General features: G+C 34.9%; 3 protein-coding genes across 5 annotated transcripts in view; 2 read left to right on the forward strand and 1 right to left on the reverse strand.

Moving 5' to 3' along the window:
• The window catches only part of LOC127978948 (solute carrier organic anion transporter family member 1C1-like), a 33,693-nt gene extending 19,917 nt beyond the window's left edge, over nt 1–13,776 (forward strand). For both annotated transcript variants that reach the window (XM_052583982.1, XM_052583973.1), the window contains exons 6-15: nt 420–566; nt 771–869; nt 2,654–2,899; nt 3,994–4,158; nt 4,558–4,753; nt 6,124–6,289; nt 7,679–7,848; nt 9,363–9,427; nt 9,549–9,666; nt 11,478–13,776. In XM_052583982.1, coding sequence (XP_052439942.1) covers nt 420–566; nt 771–869; nt 2,654–2,899; nt 3,994–4,158; nt 4,558–4,753; nt 6,124–6,289; nt 7,679–7,848; nt 9,363–9,427; nt 9,549–9,666; nt 11,478–11,718 — 1,613 coding nt within the window. In that variant the 3' untranslated portion in view covers nt 11,719–13,776. The remainder of the gene's footprint in view (nt 1–419; nt 567–770; nt 870–2,653; nt 2,900–3,993; nt 4,159–4,557; nt 4,754–6,123; nt 6,290–7,678; nt 7,849–9,362; nt 9,428–9,548; nt 9,667–11,477) is intronic.
• On the reverse strand, nt 12,703–18,603 carry LOC127978961 (B-cell receptor-associated protein 29). Of its 2 annotated transcripts, none has more exons than XM_052583995.1 (8): nt 18,453–18,603; nt 17,952–18,053; nt 17,780–17,880; nt 16,929–17,076; nt 16,712–16,847; nt 15,743–15,854; nt 15,563–15,663; nt 12,703–14,753 (listed from the first exon to the last, which is right to left on the reverse strand). In XM_052583995.1, exons 2-8 carry the CDS (start codon nt 18,041–18,043, stop codon nt 14,718–14,720), a joined length of 726 nt encoding a protein of 241 aa, XP_052439955.1. In that variant the 5' UTR covers nt 18,044–18,053; nt 18,453–18,603; the 3' UTR covers nt 12,703–14,717. The 2 variants fall into 2 exon arrangements, with proteins under 2 accessions (XP_052439955.1, XP_052439963.1); XM_052584003.1 differs by having other exon boundaries at nt 18,446–18,576.
• Nucleotides 18,604–22,096: 3,493 nt separating this feature from the next.
• Nucleotides 22,097–26,923, forward strand: part of cog5 (component of oligomeric golgi complex 5) — a 60,697-nt gene continuing 55,870 nt past the window's right edge. The window contains exons 1-5 of the mRNA XM_052584018.1: nt 22,097–22,190; nt 22,385–22,524; nt 23,026–23,083; nt 23,741–23,795; nt 23,982–24,051. Of these exons, the coding sequence (XP_052439978.1) occupies nt 22,142–22,190; nt 22,385–22,524; nt 23,026–23,083; nt 23,741–23,795; nt 23,982–24,051 (372 nt within the window). The 5' untranslated portion in view covers nt 22,097–22,141. The remainder of the gene's footprint in view (nt 22,191–22,384; nt 22,525–23,025; nt 23,084–23,740; nt 23,796–23,981; nt 24,052–26,923) is intronic.

The raw sequence follows: 26,923 nt of genomic DNA on the forward strand, positions 1-26,923 counted from the left end.
AAACTGTGACAAAGACATGATCCCAGTCTTCATCTGAGCCAGTTTACATCCAAATAGTGAAGAAAAATGACAGATTTTGTGAAAAAAGCTTAGTTTGTAAAGTTTGTTGACATTAAATGAAGTATTTGAACATATTTTTTCACTCCACTCGAAACCTTTGACATTTGACATGTGCACTTAAGCTGATACATACTTATGCAGTTAGAAAAGATATTTAATCTTATTTTGCAAAAAAAAAGTTTTATCAACAATTTTTAATTCAGCATCATCAAATTAACTAATATTAGGCCTTTTTTTTAGATGCATGGCTGTGCAGTAATCTGTCATCGCCTGTTTGTCCGGTCTCATTATAAAAGTATTGATTTCTCGAAATGCCTTTCATTTGCAGACCTTCTCACCCTCTCTTCCCTCTTTCTCAGGTTGCGAACACGAGTCCGTGTTGTCCATGTGGATCTATGTTTTCCTTGGGAATATCTTGCGAGGAATCGGTGAGACCCCAGTGCAACCTTTGGGAATCTCCTACATCGATGATTACGCTCTGGAGGAGAACGCAGCCTTCTACATCGGTACATCTACAAGTTTGTTCATGCATTTATGATTAGAGAGAATAGGACACATGCATTTGCTGCTTCATCGGTTGCCACAAATTCAATGAAAGTCACAGACAGTTTTTCCCTTTGACGGTTTCCTGGTATTAACTGTTTTTCCTAGAGAGCACTGTCTTTCTTGGTGAACAGCCCGAATTAATCGATTCTTGCCGTCTGCATTAGGATGCGTCCAGACGATATCAGTCATCGGTCCGGTGTTCGGCTACCTGCTGGGGTCCGTCTGTGCCAAGATATACGTGGACATTGGATTTGTCAACATGGGTGAGTGAAACGGTGCTGTTGTATGATTCACTCTTTCCTAAAGGAGTCACTGAATTCAGTTGCATCTGTATGCCATATGTCTCTGGAAATGTACAAGTCAAGTCTGTTCTGTATGTTTTCATTAGTTTTTCCCTCATCTTGACTAGACTAGTGAATCAAAAACACACAAAATCGAGGATTTGCTCCTCACATCTGGAGGAAATCCAGTTTATTCATATTAGTCTCATTTTGTTAGTGTTTCAAACAAAAGCAGGAGGAAATAGGAGACTTTGTTGTTTCTTGTTTGAAAGCCACGGAGGCTGTTTATGTTGGATCTGAGTGTGATTCTGGCGTCCGAATGCACTCTTTATTTGATTAGGGACGATGTAAAGGGTCATACATGTTAAGCTGCGATTTATCCAGCAGTTATTTTGCCTGTGAAATGAGACTGGGAGGTTAAACGGGGCATGAGATGAAACATGCAATATCCTTAAACTGCATGATATTAACAGAAATCAGTGATGAGTCCATCATGTTGTGCAAAGCTAATTCCTTCCAGAATTTTTTTTGGCTTTGGCAATGTTTATGTATGTGAAATAATGCGTGTCATAGACACAGGCCATTTCTTCATGGAGAATATAGCGTTACACCCTGAAGTCAAGACATTTGGCAGTAAAGTTAAGCTGTAAGATATTGTATAGTAAATATTCAGCCAATAAAAACTATATCACATGTTTTGGCATTCATTTTATTTAGTGGACATTAAAACCACACAGACAATACATAACTATACATAAATCCTTTCTGGAGTATTGTTTCTGTATAGATTTATACACTTATACATGATGCAATACTAAAGACTTCATAATAATAAGGAGTTTTAAGTTTCTCATGCTCAGAAAGGCTGCATTTATTTGATAAAAAAAATATGACAAATTAAAATAGCTATTTATTTTTTGAATATACTTTCAAATGTAATTTATTCCTGTGATGAAAGCTGTATTTTCAGCATCATTTCTCCAGTCGTCAGTGTCACATGATCTTCAGAAATCAGATTAATATGCTGATCTGCTGCTCAAGAAACATTTCTGATTATTATCAATGTTTTTATATATTTTTATAGAAACTGTAATACCTTGGATGTATTAAATTAATCAAATGTGACAGTTTTTTTTTTGTTGTTGTTTTTTTATATATATATATATATATATATATATATATATATATATTTATTTTTTTCTCTTCTGTCAAACACAAAAGTCTGACAGGTTTTTGTTTGTTTGTTTGTTTGTTTTTTAAATACAACAAATGTGTAAATGCATTTTTTCTTCCAAGCTCCAAAAGACTAATTCACACTTGGATTGAATTAGAAATCTAGGTTTGAGGCTCATGACATTTTTAACACGTTACAGAGTGACTTGGAAAAGACTTGAAATGTACAGTGCAGCAGTCATAAAGATCACTTTGATGCTGCTTTTTCAATCTTGACAGTACAAATCACCATCTTTTTGTATGGAAAAGAGCAGTTTGAACATTCTGCTCAATATCTCGTTTCGTGTTTCGGAATTTAATGTGGCAAAAAAATGTGTTTGGTTGCTCCATTACATGTTTACATGAAATGCTACGAAGGTTTTGATCTACAGATCTATCATCTGAGACTGTCTGTGGATCACAGTCTGTGTCTGCCTCGGCTGTCTGCATGCCCCAAATATTCTGAACATGTGATGAGCTGCAGTGAGACTCATAGCGTCTGTGTTCTCTCTGTTGACATATGTGTGTGTGTGTGTGTGACTGTCTTCTCACAGAGAGCATTAGCATCACCCCGGGAGATGCACGCTGGGTGGGCGCATGGTGGCTGGGATACCTTATTGCAGGATTCATCACCCTGCTCTCGGCGGCGCCGTTTTGGTTCTTGCCCAAGTCTTTGCCCCTGCCAGAGAAACGGCTTGCCAAATATTCTCCAGAGCGGACCCAATTCATCAAAGACTCGCCCCTGCTGGAGCACAAGTACCACGCAGACCAGCCAGCCAACTTCCTAGAAATGGCCAAAGGTAAATCAGCTAGAATTCACAGAAATATCAGATATCTGCACTGGTCTAGGCTACATACAAAGCCTATTTGGACATCGATGACCCATTTAAAGTGTTGGAATGTCATTGCATTCATTGAGAAAATATCAAACCATTTGGCGTTTATTGCAACCCTAGAAAATATCTGTATCGTAGTCGATAGACACATTTCTAAACGCTTCACTTTCACTGTAGGTCTTCCCAAGCCTCCAAAACATCTCACATCTTTGAGGAACGTTTATTTGTTCATCTCTCAATCATCATTGAGTTTCATTGCATTATATGTTTGGATCATTTTAATCTTATCTTAATAAGACATATTATTGGAGATATAGAGTGATGACTGATTATGTATTGCATGCTATGTAATTATTTGCTAAGTGCTGTTATAAAAGATCTCATTGATTTACATTACATGCATCAGAATTTCATACTTTTTGTCCATAATAATATCAGCATCTGCACCAAATTTCATATTTTTGTTTAGTTTGGGTCTCTGAATAGAAGCATTTCTTTTTTTTCCTCCATATTCTCGCTATGTCAGACTATATGAGCCATAAAAGCCTAATGGATCTAATATGATACTCAACAAAAATGCTTTTTTTAAAATTAAATATATTTAATTTGGCCTTTGTTTTTTTTTTTGTTTTTTTTTGTCTAAAGGTTTAATAAACTGTTTAACCAATTTTTTTTTTCTGTCTATTATTCCATATGTCAGGCTTTACAGGCTTAAAGAAAGCATTGGCATCCTTTTCAGTCAAAACTTTTGCTTGCAGAACCTTGCATGAATTAAAATAGCGAAAAAATAGATACATTTTTGTAAATGAAGAAAAATGTGTCATTTAGAAAACCAGACTAATATTAATTCCGCCATATCTATACATCACTAAAGCTTAAATACTTGAATGCTATGCATCCAATAAACTCAAGTGAAGTTAGTTCTTAGAAAGGTTTGTCAATCATCTTGTATCAAACGCATTCATTCGTATTAGCTGTGGTGCATTTATGCGGCGGATTGACAAATAAAATTCAGCTATTTGCATCATTCCTAAACATTTTGTATCCATGTTTTCCAGACTTTTTGCCAACGCTCAGATCCCTTTTGGGGAACCCAGTCTACTTCTTGTATCTGTGCATCACCATCATCCAGTTCAACTCTTTGATCGGTATGGTGACGTACAAGCCGAAATACATCGAGCAACATTACGGACAGTCAGCGTCCAAAGCCAACTTCTTAATGGGTACGACGTCTTCCTCTAATCGCACAAATATGTTACAGTTCACGGTGCAGCTGTGACCTTACAGCTTGATGTTTTGATTGGATTTTATTCATGTGCATTAAATATTAATCAATGGTTCTGATATCAAATCTAAAGGTTTTTATAGCTCGGTTAAATCACAGTGAGAAATGGCCCGTTACACCTTATGAAAGAGAACGAAATCCAAAAATAATATCAACACACAACGTATGCAGACACCGGAGACTTTGGTGCATTTTGGGAAACGGCATTAGCGTTTGAAAATCAGACGGAGGGAAAACAAATAGGCCTACTCTGTATCCCTTAACCCTTAAATTTTGTTTCAAACCTGTGACACTGCTCCTTTGATCCAGGTTTTCCTGATGCCGTCTGTTTTTTCAGGAGCGATCAACATCCCAGCCGTAGCTTTGGGAATGTTCTCCGGGGGAGTGATTATGAAGAAGTTCAAGCTGAGCATCATGGGAGCAGCCAAGTTTGCGCTGGGAACGTCTCTCCTGGGCTACTTCCTGTCGCTTTTCTTCTTCGCCATGGGATGTGAGAATGCCAGCGTGGCCGGCATCACCAGGTCATACACTGGGTATGATGAGACTTTCAGTTTGGACTAGGGTCAGTGGTGCTTCTGCTCAAATCTGGGCCAGATGCATAAACACAGCCACTAGTCTGGGGTGCTAACCTGTTAGCAACTTACTTGGTTGGCAATGGGAAATTGCATTGCAACCCACAAAGTAACTAACTTAGCTAGCAACTATGGTTTTGAGAAACGCACCCCTGAACAACTCGCAGTTAGCCATAGGGTAATCGGTCGTACTTTACGGACTCAAATTAGCCCATCCTAGATTTTTATGAAAATGGTTTGAAAGAAATGTCTTAGTGAAAATGATTTAGTTGTAAGGCTAGTCTGAGCAGATTATGCAGCCGGCCTAATGAGGTCAAGCAAACTATGCTAAATGCAAATAATAAAATGCAACTATATCATCATGAATAAACTGAATCGCAGAATAATTAGGATAATCATTGAGAGGAGAGGAAAACACTTTGCAACTCTTTTTTTTATATGAATATTTTTTTTTTACTTTTACAACAATTGTATATTTTACATTTGCCTGTGAACTTCATCAAAATATATTAAGGCTGGAAAAAATATATATATGTTTATTACATTCGTAAATGTATGCTTATACAAAGATAATCTGACAAAAAAAAAGTGGCACCATCAATGCAAATCAAATCAAAGTGATTGAGAGATTTTTATATTTTTATTAATAGTTGTAATTATTTTTTAGTTATGTTTTCATAGTTTTATTGTGTTTGTGTATATATAGTTTTATAATATATAATATAGTTGTTTTTCAGTTTAAGTTTATTTTAGTACGTCAAGTTAAAAATTAGAAATGTAAGTAGCAGAAATAAAATGAGTTAAAAGTTTTTCGTTACACTTTACACGTTAAAATGAACTAACAATGAATAAAACTACTGCATTTATTAATCTTATTAATGTTAATATCATCATTTAGTTAATGTACTGTGAACTAAAATGAATATTTTCATTAACTTAACAATAACAAAGGTTCATAAATGCTGTAAAATTATATTGTTCATTGTTAATTAATGTTAATGCATTCACTGATGAGACCTTTTTGTAAAATGTTGCCATTTTTTTTACATTATTTTATTTCAATTAATGTTTCTTTTATTTAAAGTAACAAGATGCTTTTATTTTCAGTAATGATTTTGATTTCGGTTCTAGTTAACGATAGAAAAGGAGGAAATAGAAAAAGGAGGAAAAAAACTAAAATTGCATATAAAAATTTGTTTTTTATGCCTAGTTTTGAACATGCTGAAGAGTAGTAAAGATTTGTTCATAAATGCACCATAATAATTATGAATTATATGATGTGCTTCATCTGCATGATAAGTAACAGTATGCTTGTTATGTCTAACTAACAGGGAGGAAAGTCTGTACAAAGTGGACAGTTCTCTCTTAGCGTCCTGCAACACAGACTGTCAGTGTCCCGAAACAAACTGGGACCCCGTGTGCGGTGAGAACGGCCTCACCTACTTCTCCCCCTGCCTGGCTGGATGCCGGACGTCCCACGGCTCTGGACTGGACACGGTAAGCGTGGCCTCTGAACCAGGAGCGTGATTCTGGAACAATGGCGTGTGTTTGTTGTCCTGTTCCCTTCAAAGAATGCGAGCCACATTGTGTTGTGTTTCATTTGCCTTGAACTGGGGTTTTCCCAGCACTCTGTGAAGGGTGTGCACAACCTGTTTGTTTTCAGCTCAAAGCCTTCTCCAACCTTCTCTGAGACGGTTCCTTCCCCATCTCTCTTTGAGAGCGCAAACCTCGTCACTTGTGTCTTCCATTCCATCTAAACGGCTGCGATACTCTGTGACTTTAATCTGCAGACTGTGTTACCTCCCTCCCTCCCATCCTGTGTGTCCATTTCTCATCTCAAGCACTTGTTATACACACTGTCTTTTGCACCTTCCTTTCAGACTGTTGCTAAACAAAGAAATGGTGTAATTTCAGACTTCTGATGAGTGAAGTCAACCAAAGAGCACATTGTGACTCTTATTTTTTCAGCATGTGGAAAGTATATTTATCAGATGCTGTTGAGCTTTTTTGTCACCTTTTTATGACTAATTGCATATATATATGTGTGTGTGTGTGTGTGTGTGTGTGTGTAAACCTACCTTTGATTTTATTATTTGTTATATGATTCTGTTGACGTTAGACTTCAGTGTGATTTTATATATAAAAACTACAATATCATTTAAAATAACACTTCTGTGCATTTAACATTTACAACAGTTTTACATTTTTACGTTACTTTTGCATGTAAAATTCATAGGAAAATATGAAAAATAATGCATTCATATTATTATGCCTAATTTAAAATTAAAATATTACAACAAAATTGGTCAATAAATAACTTGAGCAATACACTTCATCTAAATTGCTTTAATTTTACTATTTCTATTTTTTTTAATCAACAATTCCAATAATTTATAAATACCAATTTTTCATAGTTTTTTCTTGCATTTAGAACAATTGTATAGTTTTACATTTACCTGTTAAGTGCATCAATGCAGTGCACTCCACAATAGAAAAAGCAGAAAATAAAAAAATAATTACAATAAATATTATTGGTAAATATATAACTCGAACAGTACTCTTCATCAAAATGTATTTCATTAGATATATATATATTTTTTTTTTAGGGACTCATTAGTCATAGGATTTGTGCATCATGTTGTCATTTCTGATAAACCATAGGATGAGTAACTCATTTCCACTTAAAGAATTTGTCTTTATTTCTTTGTTGCTTAAAGGAATGAACTGCATGAATAAAAATTGTAATTACATTTTTAGATGAAATGCCCTATTACCTATACTTCATCAGACAAAAAAAAAAAAAATCCAAAATGGACAAAGATGTTTTGCTGCATGAGATGTGCTTTAATTGTTGTCTGACGTGCTGTGTGTGTGTGTGTGTTTCAGGTGTTCGAGCAGTGCAGCTGTGTAGCAGTCGGGAATCACACGGCCAGTGCAGGCCAGTGCAACAACAGAGACAGCTGCCATCGAGTCTTCCCCTACTTCCTGGCTCTGTCTGTCATCACTTCCTTTATCATCTCGCTGGGAGGAACACCAGGATACATGCTGCTCATCAGGTGAATATCTGACCGTGATTTACTGATCAGGAACTGCTGGTGGACCAGAGAGTTTCAAGGGAAACACACTCACCCTCAGGTCCTCCAGGATGTAGACGAGTTTGTTTCTTCACCATATTTGGAGAAATGTAGCATTCCATTTATGAAATAAATATTGCATATATGAAGTCTTGTTAAGGTGAATGTTTCGTTTACATGCTGAATTGTTATCATTTCAGATAATAGAAAGGTTTTTATGTGGGTTTTTTTCTCTCTTTCAGTTCAAGCAGATAATAGATGAAAACCTCCAGCATGTGTTGGTGACACTAATGTGATTTTCCCCTCATTATTCCTCGTCTTAGTCTTAGTCAAAGCTGTCGTGTTAAGTTCCTGATCGTTCAGTAATCAGACTTGTGTCTTGAAAGGAAAAGCTTTAGCACCAGGGCTTTAGCAGCAGCTTTGTTTGGTGAAATAAAAATTCATGAGAATGAGCTTTTGAGAGAATACGTGATTAGTTTGGATGAAGTCATCTGCATATTGCTGTTGTGAAATTGTCTTTTGACTTGATTCTACAGAAATCGATCTGTTCACTTTTGTTCAACATGTTAGAAATTAAAAGCAATTTATTTGTATTTTTATTTATTTTCTGTTCTTATGCACAATTCATCAACACTTTGTTGAAGATTTTATTTTAACAAACTAGAATGCTTTTTGCAGCTTTTTTCTTGTTTAATAGTATAAATTACCAACAGTATTTTACATTTCTTTATTCAAATACAGTGGATCAAGAAAACCACATATTGCTGATGTGAGGTTGTCTAGTGTTAGCAATTTTTGGTAGTTTCATAAAAGAGGTTAGGTTAATATGCAAAACAAAACAAAAATCATAATAAATGTTTCTGGTCTTGTGTACAATTCATCAATGCATATTATTTTATAAAAAAAAATAAGATTAAAAAAAGATTAAAATTGTTTTTTCCAACAAAATATAATAATACCTGCTTTTTTCTTGCTGGCATGTAAAAATACAAAATAACATAGTATTGTAGTCTAACTTTTTGCAGTATTTTATGAATGATTTGCAAATGCCTTCATATGAAAAATCAAAAATCAGCCCTATTTTTCTATTTATTTTCATAAATACAGTAATCATTGCACTTTATTTAATGCATAAAAAGTATTATATATATATATATATATATATATATATACACTTTTTTTTGCCACATATGAAAATTTAAATAAGCATAGTATCATTGCCTAATTTTTCACAATACATCACTTTATGCAATTATTTAATCAATGGTCAATATGCAATTTATGCAATTATTTAATCTATCATTATTATTAATTACAATGAAAATATTATATAAATAAATAAAAACAATTAATTATATATACATAAAATTTTTGCTACATGGAATCTTAAACTACTGGTATGTCCTATTTCTTGTAATCGGTACATCTGTCAAACATGTTTTCTTATTATTATTCTAAAAGGAAATAATCCGCTCTTTCTCTGGTTTCATCCACAGATGCATCAGACCTCAGCTGAAGTCTTTAGCTTTGGGTTTTCACACACTGACGACACGCACTCTAGGTGAGAGACGCTCTGGTGTTTTCTGCGGTTGACGTCTCTGCTCAATCATTTTGGAGTCAGTGGTAATGCTGATTAGTTTTAAAGCAGTAGTGGATGGTGTGGTGTTTTTTGCCTTCCTCAGCTGGAATCCCAGCTCCTATATACTTCGGAGCCATCATAGACACCACTTGTCTGAAATGGGGTCAGAAGAAATGTGGAGGGAGAGGAGCCTGTCGAATCTACAACACCACTGCCTACAGGTACTCAGCTCTTCAACACACTTGACTTACAGATTTGCAGTGCACTGTAAAAAAAAATACAACTCACTTATTTTAGCTTATGCAAAAATACAGGTTTTCAAAATAAATAAAAATGCATGTCTCAATCAGACTGAAAATCCATCATGTAATCATCTCCATCGATTCAAATGAGCTTGATTTGAAATAAATCTCTGATGTAGACCTGAAAAAATCTGTTCAGTGGAAAAATTAAACATGTAAACACCGGAATTCAATCATTTTCACAACTGGATTCAGAAATACTTTGCACGTGATGTGTACGTTTACATGCATTTTACATCTTGGACTGAATGTTAACTAAATATTTGATAAAAAAAAAACACTCTTGACATATGTTAGCTTTCTCCTTTGTGCACAATACATGTAATGCATGTATAAAGGAATATGCAAATTGCATTGCAACATTTCCTTCATCGGGTTGGATTAATTCAGAAAGATGTTTGCATGTAAACATCTTGTATAGTGTAATGCTGTAATATGAAAATCAGTTACAATGTCCTTTTTAAAGTGCATTTGCACATTTAAGTACAGAATAAAAATGTATTTAAAGTACTTACTGTAGGGTTAGCATTATGGTTTGGTTTAGGGTTATTGCACGCAGCTATGCATCATTTATTGTTATTACTAAAGTCATTTGTAACAAGGACAATGTTACAAACTGAAATTCTCCCGTACGTTAGATTCTGTTTATCAGTGTTTCTGCAGATTTGATCAAAGTAAAAATAACCCCTTTTTTAGAATAAGTAAAGAAAATGAAAGGAATAAATGGAAGGGAATGCAATTATGTCAATATGTTCTCTAAATGTAAATGTCTAGGGAGCACAAAATACAACTTTCCACAGCTCTCCATTACTTTTTTAATTCACTGTAAGAAACAAGAAGTGGCTTGAAGCTTGAATAGATGTGCTAGAATATGGGGGGGGTTATGTACCTTCTTATCACATTGCAAAAAGAGTGATATTTTTTTTTTTCTCAGTATTTTTATCGGTTTTCATTGCAAATGTCTAATGATTCTTACATTAGGATTCCTTGAGAAGCAAAGTGATTTAAAGCTGCAGTAGGTTACTTTGTAAAAATATATTTTTTACATATTTGTTAAACTTGTCATTATGTCCTGACAGTAGAATATGAGACAGATAATCTGTGAAAAAATCAAGCTCCTCTGGCTTTGTCACTAGAATCGCTAGGGTGCACCTATAATAAGTGTTTATATTCGGACTATTTTAGAGTGCTTCGGGGAGTAACCCAGTACCTTTGTGATTCTTCATAGACATAAACAGAGAGAAGTAGTTCCGGCTACGATGTTCTTCCGCAAGACGCAAGCAGTTCTGTTTATTAACCGCTAGAGCGTCACAAGTTACCGACTGCAGCTTTAAGATAATAAATCTTTTAAGAAATTAATCAAAGTGAAGTAGGTTTAGATTAAAAAAAGAACAAAACTGGACTACAAAAAAAATTAAAATCAACCCAATACAAAGGGATGTTTTCATATTCCACTGACAGATATTTGTTCTTGTATTAAGCATTAACTCACTTAATTGGTTACAATTCCTGAAGACATTATTTTATATGCATCTCAAGTTAACATCTTGATTTAATTACATTTGGTATTGGAATGCATAAATACTGAGATGATTTAATTTTCTGCAATGCATGCAACATGCCATGAGTTTATGAATTAAAGACATTCTGCTCCAATTTAAGAACTTTCAGAAGACCTGTGTAATATATAGTCTTATAATTATGTTCAGTTGATTATCCTGTATTTTCAGGATAGCATATCTGGGCCTGACGCTGGGTTTACGGACCGCTTCCTTCTTGCTGTGCATCCTGGGTCTGGTGGTGTTACGACGGCACGTTCGGAGGCAAGAGCACATGACGCTCACAAACGGAGGCACAGGGGCCACGGCCGGCGAACTGCAGGCCCTCAGGAAAGAAGAAAACAACAGCTGTAACTCGGATCAATGCCCGCGGACTTCAGATTACGACCCGGAACGGGAGACGCGTTTGTGACGTTTGTGCACATGCATGCACGCCTGCACAGGGAGCAACAGGGCCGTGATGTTTCACCTTCAATCGGACTCATGTAAATGATGTCAAATAAGTTGTTTTTGATAAAGTAGAAGTATTTATTGAATGTACATGATGTTTTGGGGAACAAAAGAAGAAGAAGAATGTCTTTCAAACTCCCTAACTTGTTGGGATTTAACGTAAAGATGCTTTTAGAAGCATCTGACGCCCTAAATAGAGGCAATTAAGCATTGGATTTCCTCTCATTTAAGCCATCGTCGTGCACAGGCCCTATAAGATTACCATGATTATACCTTGTGGGTTCATGATCACGTCTGTTGCATCTCGCTCTTCTGTCATACACACAGATAGATGCCTGAAACAGTTGACCACGACACTGTGCTTAATATAATTAGGCCTTGTTAAGCAGGGTATAGGTTGACTAAGCTGTTGGAAATCTCGAATTTGCGTCACTGTTGTGCTTTTCAGTGTCACCTTCTATTTAAGGAACCGTGCAAACAGGTGTGTGATGCCGTGGTATGCAAGTCATCATCTTCATGATCGATGTTGTGCGATGTCCTTGTGTGTGTGTGTGTGTGTGTTGTTACGTGTGAACGGGTGCATTCCTGTGCCAAAAAAAACAAAACACAAAAAGTGCAAGAAAGCAAAGTCAACATGGTCTATTCTCAGGTCGTTCGAACAATTGTTCCTCAGATTCGCAAATAATGTTCTTTTATATATTTGTATATAATGAACTGAAGTTCACCAGTTAAATAAGCATTTTTCTTTGTGACTTGTAAAGCAAATAAGATGAGTGGCATTTATTACTTGCTTTAACGTTAGGCAGTATATAATTTTATTTGCTGATATGTTTTTTTTGTATACTTTAAAGTGCATATCCTGATGTGTAAAAAAAAAATGCATTGATGTGAAAGATTAGATAGGTTCTTTTAAAAATAAATGATTTACTACATTTCGAGAAAGAACTACAATGAGCAGCGTTTTTCGCTTTAATCGTGAAAATGGCATATACAATCACAGCAAAATGTAAACGAGGCACTTAGGCAGGTCATTTTTTTCTCCCATTAGAAGAACATAAGATTAATAAAATAGCATATTCGAACCACATTTAACAGGAAGATCCCAATACAACAAATGCATAAACAATCCCCTTTATAAGACATTGCATTTCATTTTCAATCCTTAGGGAATCAGCCAGACATCCCATCTTGCATAGCAATGACAGGTTCAGTTTTCTCCCTGATTTTTCTGCGTCTGAGGGAGAGGAAGTGAGTGTGGAAGCCCTGTGCATCATAGATGCATGAACTGACAGCATGGTTTTCAGCGCCCACAGGGCGGGTGACGGCTAATTCTCAGTAAATGGGAGGGAATTATAATCTTACCACAAAAAAATCTGATTTAGCATCGTTTTTTGTTTTTCTTACAGTGCAGGATAATTTTCACAGTATTTTAATCTAGATAGTCTAAATTTAAATAGTTTTAATTGTAATTTTGTGACTAGAATAGGCAAACAATTAGATAAAATACCCACCCCTCACCAATAACGGAGAAAATCTCACCAAAACAAGTCCAGGTCGGATTTAACCCTACAATCAAAAAAAAAAAAAAAAGGCAAGCTATATTTTGCATAAAGAAAATGAACAACTGTCATCAGTTTAATGCATCTGGACATTTTTCGGCCTTGCAGTCTTAAGAACTAAAGGCCATTTATATCTCACAATTCTGAGAAGCAAAAAAAAATGAATTGTGGGACGTGAATATAAAATGTAAGAGGAGATATAAAAATCAATAGCAAAATATAAACGGACTAACATTTTTTTTTTTTTTTTTTTTTTTTTAAAGATGACCGTGATTTTTTATCTCACAATTGTGACTCTTTTCTCACAACGGTGAGTTTATTTCTTGCAATTCTGAGAAAAAAGTCTGAATTGTAAGATAAAAGTCACAATTACCTTTGATGTTTATCCCATGCCAGAAACATGCTTCCATCAAAATGTGCTTAATTGTAATGACACGTTTTTAAATTATAATAAAAATGCATTACAACTACAACAAAAAATCTTAATACTTTCATTTTCTTTATCCAAAACATAATTTGATTTTGGGGTGCAATATGTCCTGGACATGTTTTGTAAGATTCAATAATGTTAAGCATCAATAGCACAAAACCATCTACCTCAAATGTAAGAAACGATCTCTATTGGACTGTGAAATCGGTTGAATTTCACATTTCAGCATTTGTTTGACAACTAACGGCGTTTGAACTCAGGTGTACTTGACCTACCTCTCCAGATCGAGAACAAACACACTAGCCGCTCGCTAACAGACTGTTTGACTGTCTCATTGTGATGTTTAACTCTTACCTGTTGTTCATGTGTATACGGTTTTGCTTCTTAATTAAAGTTGATCAAATGACTAACGCAGCCTGTAATGTATGTGATCTTAGATAGGCTCCCATTATGTCGTCTTTGGAAAATATGAATGAAAATATTGCTGTGGAAATGTATTTTAATCGTACGACTATTGACTGGTGTTTGCATGTTTCTGGATGTTGCTCGACTAACCTGGTTTGATATGATGCACTTTTAAACCAAATAAAGCAGAGAATCTAGCAGAGGAGAAGGAAAGCAACACGAGGTATTTCAATGCAACATGCAAACATCAGTCACGAAGGCTTTTGGACTAAATTGCATGCAGTTTCCTGTAAACACCAATGAGTGTTGGGTTTCAGACAGCCACATTCTGCAGCAATCTCAAAATACAGCACTGCATTGCTTCAACATCAAACCAGGAAACTGGGAAAACGGTTTCTTCAAATGTGTGGTGAGCAGGAAACCTGACAGGATGTGATGTCATGAACCGACTGTAGAGAACTCCTAACAGTTTGTATGTGGTGCTCCCAGGTGAGTGTGTGTGAGAGGAACTGAGCATGACCGTCATCATTATGCATTAACGTACAGGTTTCCAATGCGTCCACTTCGCTAGTTGTCTTTTTTGTGTCCACTTTCCATCTGATTCTAAAAAAACGAGACAAAACAAGACAAAAAAAAGTTGCTTATGTAAACAACGATTCTGTATTGTTTTACTTATTATCTGTAACAAATAACCTCTTTTTAAAAATTTTTGTCAGGATGCACAATAATGTTAAATAGCATTGATAGTACAAGTTATATATTTTAATTTAATTTAGAATTTTCTTTATTTACAAACAGTATTCGTCAGTATTTTTTTTATATATGGTAGATTTTATAAATAATTTAAAGAAATCTTTGTATGTTTTTTTATTTAATCAAATGTCTATAGATTTTAAGTGTTAGTTCTTTTAGTACTTTAGCTTATTTTTATAAGAAAGTTATACTTTCCATTTTCATTTTATTTCAACTTTTTATTAAAAAGAAAATTATTTATATATATATATATATATATATATATATATATATATATATATATATATATATATAATTACTATATTATATTATAAATTTATTTTATTTAAATTTATATATATATATATATATATATATATAATTTTTTTTTTTTTTTTGCTAAAAATGTCTACATAGTTTACTTTTTTTAAATTTAGTACTTCAACTTTAAAAGAAAGTTTGCTTTTGTTATACGAATGTTAAATTTTATTTATTTTCGAAGTTTGTTTTTATATTTTATTTCAGTTAATTTTCTTCTAACTGAAATGCATTTTTACATTTTTAAATTTTTTTCGGGTTTAGTTTTATTCAATGATAACAGCTTGTGTCTAAGCACTTGTATAGTATCATATGTTTAGTTAGAATTTCGATGTGTGTGTGTGTGTGTGTGTGTGTGTTACCTGAAGCTCCTGGTGCTCTTGTAGGAGACGGTCGTATTCTTTGGTCAGTCCTTCAGTTTGTTTCTTCATGGCATCCAAATCTGACTTAGTCTTTTTCAGAGCTGCAGAGAAACAAACAGCAGTAACTTGTAGAGCTCCTCTACTCCAGGTCAGTGCAGTGTGAAGCAGAATGAGTTTTACCATCAGTGCTGCTCTTCAGATCCTCCGTCAGTCTCTGCACCTCTTTCTTCAGGAGTCTGTTCTCTTCTGGATCTGCTGTCTTCCCTCCTTCTCCTTTATCTTCTGTAAGTGCCTGAGGAAGACAGTCATTTGTACTTCTATTATTAAATGGTCTTTAAGGACACCAGTCTCTCAAGCGCTACAAATCGTTTTAGTCCTCCTCATCCAAGATTATAACTTTCATTTTCAAGTAATATTTTACCTGAAACTCAAAAGAAAATACATTAAATAAATGTTATTTTCATGATAATTAAATTCTTAATTGAAAATGTTTTTCTTTCTGTGTGTTGTCTTTTGACTGTTGGTGGAAATTTGGTGCTGGTTTCATTGAAGTAAAAAGTTTGCATTATTTTTATGACGATAAAATATTTTTTTCCTCCTCATCCATGTTTATCATATTTATAACTTGATAATTATTGAGCTGTGACAGCTGTAAAAAGTATATATCCAGGTCATATTTCACCCCAAACTCTATATATATATATATATATATATATATATATATATATATATATATATATAAAATGAATAAATTCATAACTTTTGAATTATTTTCATGAAAATTAAATGCATGAAAATATCGAAAATATTATTTGTTAATTATATATTTTGATTTTGGATTATTTTCATTGACCTTAATCATATTTTCTTATTTCACCCTGAAGTCATAAGAAAAACATAGTTATCTTAGGCCAGAAAATAAAAACTTTTTTGTATTATATTCATGAAAATAACATTCTTGATTGAAAATAAAATTTCAATAAATCTATCCCTTGATTTTGGGGTGAAATGTGGTGCAGGTTTCATTGAAATACATTTTTAATCACAGTTAGATTCCTAATGGAAAATAGTTATTTCTATATATCAGTTTTTTTGTGTGTGAAATGTGGTGCAGGTTTCATGGGATTGCAGCTTTTTAAGGCTTTTAACCTGTTTGAGCATCTCATTGTCCTCCATGTATTTCTTGGCAGCTTTGTTGGCGCTGTCAGCCTGAGTCTGCAGAGCGGCGCTGGTGCTCACAGCCGTGGCCAGCTGGTTAATCAGAGTGATGACCCTCCTCATGACACTGTGAGAAAACAGCACCAGAGCTCAATATCACCAGACACACTGACAGTGGGCGATGTCATTCAGGTCGATTAATGCGTACAGCCACAGGAAGAGCGAGAAACCAGAGATGTAGAGGTTCCTCTGAGCTCGGAAGAGCTTCATGTGCATGTGGTCTAACATGTTGGGGAGAAGCTTGGTATCTTTGCTCTGGTCAGCCGTCGAGTACTTCTTCACCTCCCGCAGGGCGTCTGCAGCAGGTTACAACACAACACAGCTCATTCTCGGGCCATCCAAGATGTAAATGAGTTTGTTTCTGCATCAGATGTGGAGAAATGTAGCAATGCATCACTTGCTCGCCAATGGATCTCTGTAGTGAATGGGTGCCGTCAGAACGAGAGTCCAAACAGCTGATGAAAACAAGCAACATCACAATAATCCACAGCACTCCAGTCCGTCAGTTAATGTCTTAAAAAGCCAAAAGCTGTGTGTTTGGAAGAAATTAATGAACAAGTCATCTGATCTGAATCAGGAGAGGAATCTGCACAGATCAAACACTGTTTACAAGCCAAAATAACTCTAAACAAATACGTTTGCTGGAAAAGCATTATCATTAAGCATTATTATGGCTTTGTATTTTGAGTAGACGTTATGGTTTAAAGTTAAAACGTCTTACAAACACACAGCTATTCATATTACAACATGTTGTGATCTGATGTACTGGAGTGGTGTGGGTTACTGTGATGTTTTAATCAGATGTTTGGACTCTCGTTCTGACGGCACCCATTCACTGCAGAGCATCTATTGCTGAGCAAGAGATGTACATTTCTCCAAATCTGATGAAGATACAAATGCCGCTACTTCTTAGATTGCTAAATTCTCAGCTGTTTTTATTTTTTGGGGTGAACTATTCCTTTAAGACATGGCAGTAAATAAATCAAGAAAATGACATACCGAGGAAGAGAACGATGAGGATTATTATCATGGTGAGAAAGCCCTTGTTCCAGAACTGGGAAAGATGGCTCCAGATGCTCCACTTGAAAACACTTTGCCATCTGCAAACAAGGACGTCAGTAAGAAGCAAGCGGACAACAGTGAAATCATGGATTACAAGGGAACGTTTTACCTTTGAGCGGAGATGAAAGGCAGGCAAAAGATGAGGAGGACACCAATCTCCACATACAAGAACGATGCAACCGCAGTCCACTGCAAGGTCATCTTAAATCAACTGTGTGACAAGGAAACAAAAATATGTTAGTATTTTTTCATACATAGGCCTACACTTTTAGATAATGCTGTACAAGATTGAAAATAAGCATAATTCATTACTAATAAAAGCTTTTATTACTCTTGACATAACCTGCATCTTATAGTTGCAGACTAACAGAAGGTATATGTACATATAAAATCAGTATTTAGAAGTACAGTACGATTATCAGACCACAGTGCAGATTTATATAACCATGTTCATGTAGTTAAAATATAAAAGTGTTGAACTATACTGAAAGTTGAGTGTAAATGACTCTAAAATAAGATGTGGTCAAACAGGAAACAAAAAAGACAAAAGTCGAACTAGAAATTATGACACCACGCAAAGAAGCGAAAAAGCAATCTGTTTACATCTCACCTGTGAAAGAAAAAAAGGCTCCAGGAAAAAAAATTCGGACGAACGACACAAAGCAGAAAAATAAACTAAGCGCGCACACAGGTACAGCAGCACTGCCGTCTCGCGCGAGTGACGTCAACAGACCGCGCGCTTTGCATCGCGCACGCGCGCCTGTCGATCACCGGGTACGTTGAACACGAAACAAAGATTGATTATAAATAGTTGTGTGTTTGACTATTGTTCATAGCAAATACCACGGGCAAGTAGTAAATAAAGCCAACAACTAATATAAAACAACCGCTTAAAAGTGTGTATTTTAAATGAAACACAACAATCGTGCATGGGGCAATAATAGTAATGATAATAGTAATACCTTCAGATTCAACGTATAACAAATAGCAACAAATATTTTTGTTTGATAAGATAAGTTAATTCTCAATTTGTATCACTGTATTTCACAAAAATCACCACAGGAGGGCGGAACAGTGCAATTTACAAAAATCACCACAGGAGGGCGCGACAGTGTAATTCACAAAAATCACCAAAGGAGGGCGCGACAGTGTAATTCGCAAAAATCAATGTAGGAGGGCGCAACAGTGTAATTCAGAAATAAAAAAAAGTCTATAAACATTAAGCATACTGGAAAGTGTTGTACTTAAGAAAACAAGAGAACAGAACACACAATAATATAATAACAGATCTATAAATATGAATAAAAATGATAAACAAATTAATAAAAATGATAAACAAATTAATAAATATACTGAATATGGTTAAATATACCTTTACGTTACGTGTGCAGATATATTCAAGGAAGAGTTTATGAGTAAACAGAATCATTTCCCAATAACAAATTTTGGGGGAACTGTCGCAAGGTTGGCAATTCTACACCATTCGGACAATTTAGCAGTTTTCCTGTCTGGAAATGTTTATGAAAAATGAGTGAAATAATTTATGGAAAATGTTAATGTCGTGCAGAAACATATGCATGAGGCACAGTATAAAAACACATTTTATTTGAAAAGGTTCAGTAATCTTTCAGCTAGGTCTGCTTTAACCACAGCTAGAGCAGATGAAATCATCCAAGTCTGTTAAAAGCGCATGCATATAATCATGCAAACTTTGTTATTTTAGCATAGATTCTACGGTCACTTGATGATATCGATATCTGGCCAAATGTTTTTGCATATGTTAAGCTGGCAATTTTTATGCATTAACAAAATAATACATTTTCTTATTTTACCAATGCCATGTTGTAATTCTGTAATAAACACAGCATGGGAAAAAAATAAATGCACACAAACAGAACGATAATTATTCTGGTAGAATGTATTTGTGAATATTTAGTTGTGAGCATCATCAAACAACGAAACAAATATTTTTTATACAAATACTCAATTTTTTTTTTAATTTTTTTTTTTGCATATTTCTGGACCCATGCAGTGTATGGTAATATGAATACATTTTCATGTTTGATGTCAATGTTTTGTTCACTTTGTTCAATATGATAAATAATTTTAATACAATGTGACCATTTTGATGAATGCATGTACTGTAAACTGCGGTTCAAATGTTTTGGATTCAAAAGTCATGGCTGCATTTATTTAACCAAAAATACATAGTAATATAATAGTAGTAATATTGTGGAATATTACTGCAATTTAAAATAATGGTTTTCTATTTTGATGTACTTTAAAATATAATTTATTCCTGTGATCAAAGCTGAATTTTTAGCATCACTACTCCAGTCCTCAGACTCACATGATCTTCAGAAATCGGTATAATACGCTGATTTATTATCAATGCTGGATAAAAAGTTAAAGAGAACAATGTTTATTTAAAACTGAAATCTTTTGTAACAAAATACACTACAGTTCAAAAGTTTTGGGTCAGTAATTGTATTTTTAATTGGAAAGAAATGAATTCATTTATTCAGCAAGGATGTGTTAAATTGATGAAAAGTCATCAGGTTCCAAAAAAATATTAAGCAGCACAACTCTGTCCAATATTGATAATAAATCAGCATTTAAGAACGAGTTCTGAAGGATCATATGACACTGAAAACTGGAGTAATGACATTAAAATTAATCTTTGATCACAGGAATAAATTATACTTTAAACTATATAAAAATATAAAACCGTTATTTTAAGTTGCAATAATATTTCACAATATTAAGTTTGTTTCTGTAATTCTGCTCAAATAAATGCAGACGTGATGATGAAATTTACATTCAGGTAAATATTCACATGCGTAGTAGTTTCTCACTAGTGATGTGTCGTTCGTGAACGAATCGTTCTTTTTGAACGAATCTTTTAGGTGAACGAATCGTTCTCGTTCACGTAATCCACTGACTCATATTTCTCGTTCAGTGAAGTTCCTCCCTCCACAGCAGCGCGGCGCTATAAGCAGCGCATGCGCAGCTCAGTGAACCGGGTAACAACTGTTTCATCCTGTCAAAGAATTACTCAACCTCGAGCCAATAGCCTTCGAGTATGAGATGTGACAGAGTATTTGATTTGTTGAATGTAGTGAACGAATACGCCCTTCAATGAACGAGTTTCATATGAGTCTGAACTAGATCTAGAGATCTTATCGTTCGTGAACGAAATGACTGAACTGGTACCCATGTCGTTCGTGAATGAGTTGAATGAGCTGATACATATCGTTCCTGAATGAAATGACTGAACTGGCACACATGTCGTACGTGCACGAGTTGAATGATACATCTCGTTCGTGAATGAAATGACTGACCTGATGGTCAGGGTATATTCTGGCAAACCGTTTACCAATCACGTTTCTCAATCGGCAAAGCACATGTCGTTCGTGCACGAGTTGAATGATTTAGTAAATCTCGTTCGTGAATGAAATGACTGAACTGGCACACATGTCATTCGTGAACGAGCTGAATGAACGGATAAATGTCGTTCGTGAATGAAATGAACTGGTACATAGCTTATCTCGTTCGTGAACGAAATGAATGAGAGTAAACCGGGTCAGTCTGCCATTTAGCATGTCAATCTCGCAAAAATGCAAAGCGCAGTTATAGGTACTGTACTGTGCACATACGCTTGTTTTGATATTTAGCAACTCCACGTTTAATCCACGATTGATGAATGTGAATATATAATATACAAACTGTCTGACCAAACAATTAAAATGCTATTTAGGCAAGAAAACCTTGTGCTTTGTTCATCTGAACAACTTAATTAGACTTTATATATTGAATGCGATTATACACACATTTTAATAAAGCCAGATCAGTTTTTGCAGCAAGTGAATACGTTCGTTGATTTAAGACATAACAACATAATACACTTTTTTTGCCATCTGCTGGCTTATTTTGTGTAATACGAAGAAATGGTCACTGAACGAATCAGTGAACGATTCTGAACGAATCATTTTGGTGAACGAACTGAAAATGAACGAATCTCTAGAAAGAATCATAATTTCCACCACTATTTCTCACTTCCCTTTGTCAGTGTTGGTGGGTGTGTTTAACCTTTGAACTTGTGTCCACGAGAAACGAAATTAGCATGTATTTACAATTATCACGTGATAAATAATTGAAGACAATCTAAAATTAGTTAAATTTAGCATAAGCAATAAAATATGTCTTGTATTAAACTATATGAAAATATTCATAACCAATCGCCGTCGCGCGCCCTTCCATGTTGTGACGCAGGAATTCTACGTCACTGATGAAGTGGCAATGATGGAGGCTAGTCCGGAATCAACAGCGAGTTCACTGCTGAAATCTGGTAAATCCAGTTTAAATATGATTTCTCCTTCTGATATGTATATGTGTATGTGTTTTAGACGTTTAGCAGGATAATTAATCACCTCGATCGGCACCTTTAGCGGCGTTATTAGCACTTAACTCGGTGTAACCGGATCTACAGGCAGTGCGCGCTCCTCTTATGCGTTTTACAAATCCTGATCCTTTTCCTTCCAGAGTGCTACACCGATTTCCTGAAAGAGGATTTTGATGTGAAGACGTACACAGCTCAAGCCATTCATCATGCTGTCATTGCAGAGCAGCTGGCGAAGCTGGCAGAGGGCATCAGTCAGCTGGATAAAGAGCTGCACAGCCAGGTAGACACACACCTGTCCGGATGAGACACACACCTGGAGTGCGAAATTTTGGGAACTCCTTGCAGAATCTTTGAAAATGTGAATAATCTCAACAAAATAAGAGAGAGAGCGTACTAAATGCATGTTATTTTTTATTGTTTTTTTTTTCATGCAGCAATTTTTTTGGTCTTGTGGACTAAATGTAAACATGTTTTATGTACAAAATCTTACTCAGGACAGTACTAATTAAAAAATATCATGCGTTTAGTATGATCTCGCTTATTTTTTAGTTTTCACAAGTTCTCCAAGGGTTCCCAAACTTTCGAATGCCACTGTACACCTGTCTGGATGAACAGCTCTCAATGCAGATCTGTGTTAGGATCATGGACATCAATTTAGAAAGTGCCTTAATGCTTCATAGGTCACCTCTAAGCACAGGAAACTACATGAATAATAAAAACATACCAAGTTAGCACACATTATAAGTTGAATAGCAATATTATGTTTGTTTTTTTATCACAGGTTGTGGCCAGACATGAAGATCTGCTAGCTCAGGCAACCGGGTTCGAATCTCTCGAAGGTAATACTTCATTATCTGCTTCACATTTTAAGCTTATGCAATCTTATAATATTAGTTTCCAAACCAGTGAAATGGTAGGAAACGGCTAGATAAAAATGGCATGGAGTGAGATCACATATGTAGAAGTTGCAGTGTGCAATTTTCCCCCTTCTAGTACATTTACAAATAGTTTTCCTCTGGGAAATAACTGACAACTTGCCTATAGATGTTTCCACGTTATAATCTGGGATACTGAAACGTTGTTAATATTAAAACACTGACGCCATACCCCTGCAAGGACTTCAGATGATGCCAACTCTAAATCAACATATGAAACTGGCAAATTGTCCTTATGTTGCAATCATTGTGACGTGTAATCACAGGTTTTCCTAAAAGAAAATGTAAAGTTAACCAACTGCTCGAATTGGACATTGACACAGTCACCTCTGATAAAAGATTACTCTTAATTGTAATCTAGGCAAAAAAATAAAAAATCTGTAAAGATGCTTTTAATTGATATGTATCGTGAAAGCGCTTTACAAATAAATGTGAATTGAATGCACATGCAGTTTTGCAGCTGTCCACCAGGGGAGTCCCTTGTCACATCTCCAGTTCTTGCTCAGTGCATGTAGTTTAGCTCTTTCTGAGCATGGACTTGAGTGGTGTTTTTACTTCCAGGTGTCTTACAAATGATGCAGACCAGGATCGCAGCTCTCCAGAGTGCTGTGGACAGGTAAATGACTTCATTAAAAGCACTGAAATTGTCCGCGTTTTAAAAGAAAGTGGTGGTCATGTGCATAATTAATAGAAGTCTGTGGTATTTGTGTACTATAAATTAAAAATGGCATTCTCCAATAAGTCAGATGCTTTGTAGTGTTTTATTAATGCATTTCTGATATCTCTCTGCTTTCTTTCTCAGGATAAGAACTAAAATCGTTGACCCTTATAATAAGATTGTGACGCGGACAGCCCAGCTCGCCCGCTTACAGGTTATTTTATTACTTTTATATCTGCTTCTGTCTTGTCATGTCTCTCTGTCTCTGAGAGACATTCTGCAGAACTATTATATCTTCATTGTCCTGCTTTACAAACACTGCACGCTTTCACTCAGAAGCTTGATTTCCATGTTTATTGGCTCACCATCTGATATAGATACAACCCTGTCTTCACAACTGTTTGCAGTTATGACAGATTCTGTAATACACCTAGCATGCACAAAAAAAAAAGAGAAATGCACACAAACAAAAAGAGTCATTCTGGTGAAACAGATGTTTTTGAATACTGATTTGTGATTATCATCTATAACGATACAGATTTTCTAAATATTTGAACACATCTAAAAAAAAAATTATAATTTGAATAAAAGTAAATGGATTTTCAAAATTTTACCATATCAAATTTTTTTTTAAAAATATATAAGTTGTCTTTCAGAAATCTTTTAAGAGTGTAATTAGTATGACCTCATATATCTCTTAAAGGAATAGTTATTATTTATTCACTCTCATGTTATTCTAAATCCAGTAGTAAGTAGTATCTCTATAAAAAAAAAAAAAAAAAAAGTTCATAGTGCCTGTGTTGCCATAATCCATATCTTCCGAAGCTTGTATGTTCTACCTTTTACTGTACTTTTTGTTCTTTTCGTAACTTGACAGATGTGGTCACTATGTGCTGTCATGGTAAAGTTCAAAACATCTATTCTGTCTGAAGGAAAGTCATTTGTGCACCTGTGGGGAAATAAAACCTGTTTCTCTGCTGTTATCTGACTGTTGCAAGGCAAGAAAAATGCACGCTTTCATCATGTTAGCTTTCTGCCCTCGGTTCACATCATGTCATCATGAGTGAAGCTTCAAGTCTGCAGAAAAAATAAATAATAATAATTTGGACCTGGAACCTAAGGGCATCTATAAAATACAGCTAAACGAAATATAGCTTTGGTTATGAAATGTTCCCATTTACTCTCAAAACCTCCTTTTCTTGTGCGGCTTTTTTGAAGCATAACCACCATCACAAACTCCAAGATGATCCGTCAGTGGTTTGCTGAATGTTTTGCATTAGACATTCCTGTATACAGCCGATTTCAAATGAAAAAAAAATATCCAATTGTTGAGTATGTGGCACCACAGGAACCTAATATATATTTTTTAATTTACAGAAGAATTTAATTTGTTTAAAATCTGAAAATATTTAGTCCCTGTAAGAATATTTTTTTCACCAGTGTGCCTGAATTATTAGTGGAAATTGGGCATGCATCACTATTAATATTGCTTATACAGTATATTTTTTATATATATATATATATATATATATATATATATATATATATATGTGTGTGTGTGTATGCATATGTGTGTACATATATAGTTTTTTATTTGCACACAATAATACAAGGTTAAAAACAAGTCAGATAATTTGATTAAGCTTTGAAGTATCTTTACCCTAGAAGTTAAGTCTCAAACTGATCTAAGGTTTATACCCTAAACTACCCTTCAAGAAAAAGCTCAAATGTTCTTTTGTTATATAGTTGATTCTTGTCTAAAGGTATGTCAGTGTGGTTTTATTGTTTAAACTTGTTTACGTGTCCATTATTAGAAAAAAATGACAGACTATTTTGTAGTTGTATAATGTATTTATTCTTGTCTTTGACTGCGGTATATCTGATGGCACAATCATTTATTCATTCCATGCGGTCTCTATCCGAGTCTGTCCTGTCCTTGCCTTGAGCAACACATTTTAATGTAGTTTTTTTTATTCCTCGTAAGATTAAGACCAGACCTGAGGAGGGGGACACAGCTGAAGTTTTTTCCTGTTATCCTTTTGTAATTTTTCCTTCATGATATCTGACGCACTGTCAGTCTGTCACAGACACACACACAGAATCAGCTGCACCTATTCACCTAAAACCAGAAAAGAGTGACCTCTACGAGTCCTTCATCCTCCTGCGGTCTGCCCACAGGCTTGATCGTCACCACACTATATTCTTTATTAAATGTGTGGCACAGTTGCATGTTTTAAGCACAAATGCACTGGTTTAAATACATTTCCTATTTCTTTTATATTGTCGTGTCTGTTGGCTGTTATGGAGTTTATAAAATGTTTATTAATGCCTTTATGTGTGTGAAATGCATTGAAAATGAATTGAGAGCTTATTCCAGTGCTAAAACAACCCAGTGAGATGATGCACATCCTTCTCCTTGATTTAAATAATACACAGTTGTCATGAAGCACCACTTACAAATTCATTAGTTCAAGATTTGTGTGAAAGTAAATTATGCTATTATCCTATTAACGGTTTGGTAGGCTTTTCAAAAAGACCCCTGAGTCTTGATTATATTTTGATCTCTAAATGAACCTCCTTAAATTTAGTCTTACAGACTAAAATTATAAGTTTGATTGGTAAAACCACACTTTTCCTTAAAGGCACAGTTCACCCAAAAATGAAAATCGTCATCATTTGCTCACCCTCTGGTTGTTTCAAACCTCTATGAGTTTGTTTCCTATGTTGAACACAAAAAGGTAACAAACAATCGCTGGTAGCCATTGACTTCTATATATATTTATATATGAATGATCTTCTTTTGTGGTATCTTTATTTTTGGAGGAACTATCCCACACCAATCCACACTATTTATCCTTCTTGTCTGTAGAACAAAATGTGTTTTACGAGGGGTATTAATACCATGATTTTACACTAGGAGCATGAAGTATGGGTAGCTAATATCAGATTTCCAGTTTAATTGTAGGTACAATCTCTGTCATGAAAACTAACGGTTGCCATATGATATGATATCACTTCATCATAATGTGGGCATCACAGATTTGCTTGTGCTGGCTGTCACAGGCCCATAAGTCACCGTGTTAACA

Source organism: Carassius gibelio, chromosome A4 (genome assembly GCF_023724105.1).
Source record: "Carassius gibelio isolate Cgi1373 ecotype wild population from Czech Republic chromosome A4, carGib1.2-hapl.c, whole genome shotgun sequence".
Classification (NCBI taxonomy): Eukaryota; Metazoa; Chordata; class Actinopteri; order Cypriniformes; family Cyprinidae; genus Carassius; species Carassius gibelio.

Bases quoted from the DNA above. Each gene is read 5' to 3' on its own strand.
- LOC127978961 (XM_052583995.1), bottom strand. From the start codon at position 18,043: ATGACCTTGCAGTGGACTGCGGTTGCATCGTTCTTGTATGTGGAGATT. The intron at 15,855-16,711 runs GTTAAAAGCCTT...TGTCTTCCTCAG, and splicing joins ACAATGAGATGCTCAAACAG to GCACTTACAGAAGATAAAGG. The intron at 15,664-15,742 runs GTAAAACTCATT...GTTTCTCTGCAG, and splicing joins TCTGAAGAGCAGCACTGATG to CTCTGAAAAAGACTAAGTCA.